At 48.7% G+C, this 2,451-nt stretch overlaps 1 protein-coding gene across 1 annotated transcript; it reads right to left on the reverse strand.

The window, feature by feature from the left end:
• Window positions 1-225: 225 nt before the first annotated feature.
• Window positions 226-1,282, reverse strand: LOC311000956 (ras-related protein Rap-2a-like). Its single transcript, XM_083991880.1, has one exon. It carries the CDS (start codon window positions 824-826, stop codon window positions 278-280), a length of 549 nt encoding a protein of 182 aa, XP_083848006.1. The 5' UTR covers window positions 827-1,282; the 3' UTR covers window positions 226-277.
• Window positions 1,283-2,451: the final 1,169 nt, after the last annotated feature.

Raw genomic sequence — 2,451 nt, forward strand, 5'->3', positions numbered from 1 at the left:
CCCAAAACATTCAAGTACTTTGTCATGTAAACACTTTTCCAGACTATTTATCTACTTAATCGATTGTTGTTGTTGTTGTTGTTGTTGTCGTCATCGATTTTCGTTTATGTGCAACAATAAGACAACAGTGTGAGGAGAGAGAGAATACTTTTGCGAAAACAAACGAACAAACAAACCAAATAAATGCCTGCAGGACATGTTAGAAGCTCAAATACAGCCCGGATGTTTTTGTTCTGTGTCGTTTCTTGCTCTTGTTTTTTTTCTTTCTTTCTTTTTTTTAGAGCAGGACACACGAACAGCACTTGTCGCCACCACTGGGGACAGTTGAGTAGTTCATCTGTCTGACTATCTCTGCAAACAGTTCGTCCACTGATCCTTTATTTTTGGCTGAAGTTTCCATAAACGGGCAGTTCCAGTCCTGGGCCAGCGCCTTGCCTTCCCCGGAAGACACCTCTCTCTCCCCCTCCAGGTCCACCTTGTTTCCCACCAGGATCATGGGCACCCTCTCGTACCTCTTCACCCGGATGATCTGGTCTCTCATGGGCCTGATGTCCTGGAAGCTCTGCTGGTTCACCAGGCTGTAGACCAAAATAAAGCCCTGCCCGTTCTTGATGTACAGGTCTCGCATGGAGGCGAACTGCTCGGTCCCCGCCGTGTCCAGGATCTCCAGCACGGACGGAGACGAGTCTACCTCGATCTCCTTCCTGTAGAAATCCTCTATCGTGGGGTCGTACTTTTCGATGAAGGAGCCCGTCACGAACTGGACCGTCAGCGCGGATTTGCCGACTCCGCCCGACCCCAAAACAACCACTTTGTACTCCCTCATGGCTGCGGGGGTGGTGGTGGTGGTAGAAGAGGAGGAGGTGGTGGTGGTGGTTGTGTTGGTAGTGGGGTGGGGTGGTGGTGGTGGTGGTGGTGGTGGGGGGGTAAGAAAAGGCAGACACCTCCTTTTTCCGCGACGAAGCCTCCTCTCTCTCCCACCCGCTGACCTGCCCCGATGTTTTCAAGCCGAGCAGGCTGGGTAGGCTGCGCTCTCGCTCGGATACGAGGCCAATCCCACGCCGGCGAATCTTCCCAGGCTGCTGCGCTGTGACGGCCGCGGAGCACGGATCCGACGAGAACGACCGGTCCTGGACATCAGTGTGGTGGATTAAAGCGCATTTTGATCGGACTGCATTGTGCAACGGTGCTTGGAAGCGTGATCGCTCCTCTCCTCTTGCATGGCGTTTCCTGCCCACATCCTCAGCGCGTCAAACGCCGAGGCTCAGTTCCGTTTTCTTAAAGGAGCCGTCACCCGAAACCTCGACCAGAGCTCAGCAGCTGACTGACTGTGTGTGTGTGTGTGTGTGTGTGTGTGTGTGTGTGTGTGTGTGTGTGTGTGTGTGTGTGTGTGTGTGTGTGTGTGTGTGTGTGTGTGTGTGTGTGTGTGTGTGTGTGTGTCTGCGTGACCTCTGACCTTAAAACATCACGATCATTGCTCTCAACAAGGCAAGGTATAGCCCGTTTTTACAAACGGTTTGTCTCAAAGGGCTTTACATGGCATAGACAAGTGCCCACTATCCTTAGGTCACTGCAGCTTACCCATTATGCTTGTTGTTGACGGGAAACCTCACTCAACTCCAGATCTCAATGTCTGCTGTCAGTGTGTGTGATCAGATCTTCTGCTGTGATACAAACAAAACCACCACTGCTGCTGTTCACTTCACGCAGATATTCATCCTCATCATCATCATCTGAATGCACAACAGAACTGATGCAGACCTTTACAAGCTGAACGGGCAAATCCATCTCACTATTTTTTTTTTTAGTTTTTCTCTCATTTATTTATGTATTTATTTATTGTGCAGTGACTCCCCTGCACTGTGGCCTCTAGTGTTTTCAGATCACCACCCGCCACACTCATAAAAATACACTGGAAATGGCCTTGAACTCTGGATCAATGAAAAGCAAATGATGTGACAGAGTAGCCGAACACACAGTAGCCGGAGCAGGGACTGATCATGCAAATCACTGCATGTTTTAGGACACTTAAGGCCCCAGATACAGTTCAGTGGAGCTGAGGGAAAGTGATGCATTCAGGTCTTTTCATCCAAGACGCACCCAAATGACCTGTGTGAACCCATGCACTATGCACTACTGCATACGATTTTGACATGAAAGGAATACAGCTTACATACTGTAGTAGATTTTTTTAAAAGAGCTAATTCCACTCAAATTCCTGCATTCTGTTTTAAAGGTATTAGTAGGATAAGCAGATTAATGAGGTCATCCAATAAGCACAATAAGCCATTAACCAATTTCATTTCACATACCTCCACACACATGGACAATATACACACACACACACACACACACTCTCTCTCTAGGTATCTGTGGGGATTCAGCAACACAGGGGCCCTCCAGTGGGTTAGGAGGGTAATAATCCAGCTGGTCTGGTAGAGATAATATTTT

Source organism: Trachurus trachurus (genome assembly GCF_905171665.1).
Source record: "Trachurus trachurus genome assembly, chromosome: 17".
Lineage (NCBI taxonomy): Eukaryota > Metazoa > Chordata > Actinopteri > Carangiformes > Carangidae > Trachurus > Trachurus trachurus.

Coding starts and splice junctions, on each gene's coding strand:
- LOC311000956 (XM_083991880.1), bottom strand. CDS start 826: ATGAGGGAGTACAAAGTGGTTGTTTTGGGGTCGGGCGGAGTCGGCAAA.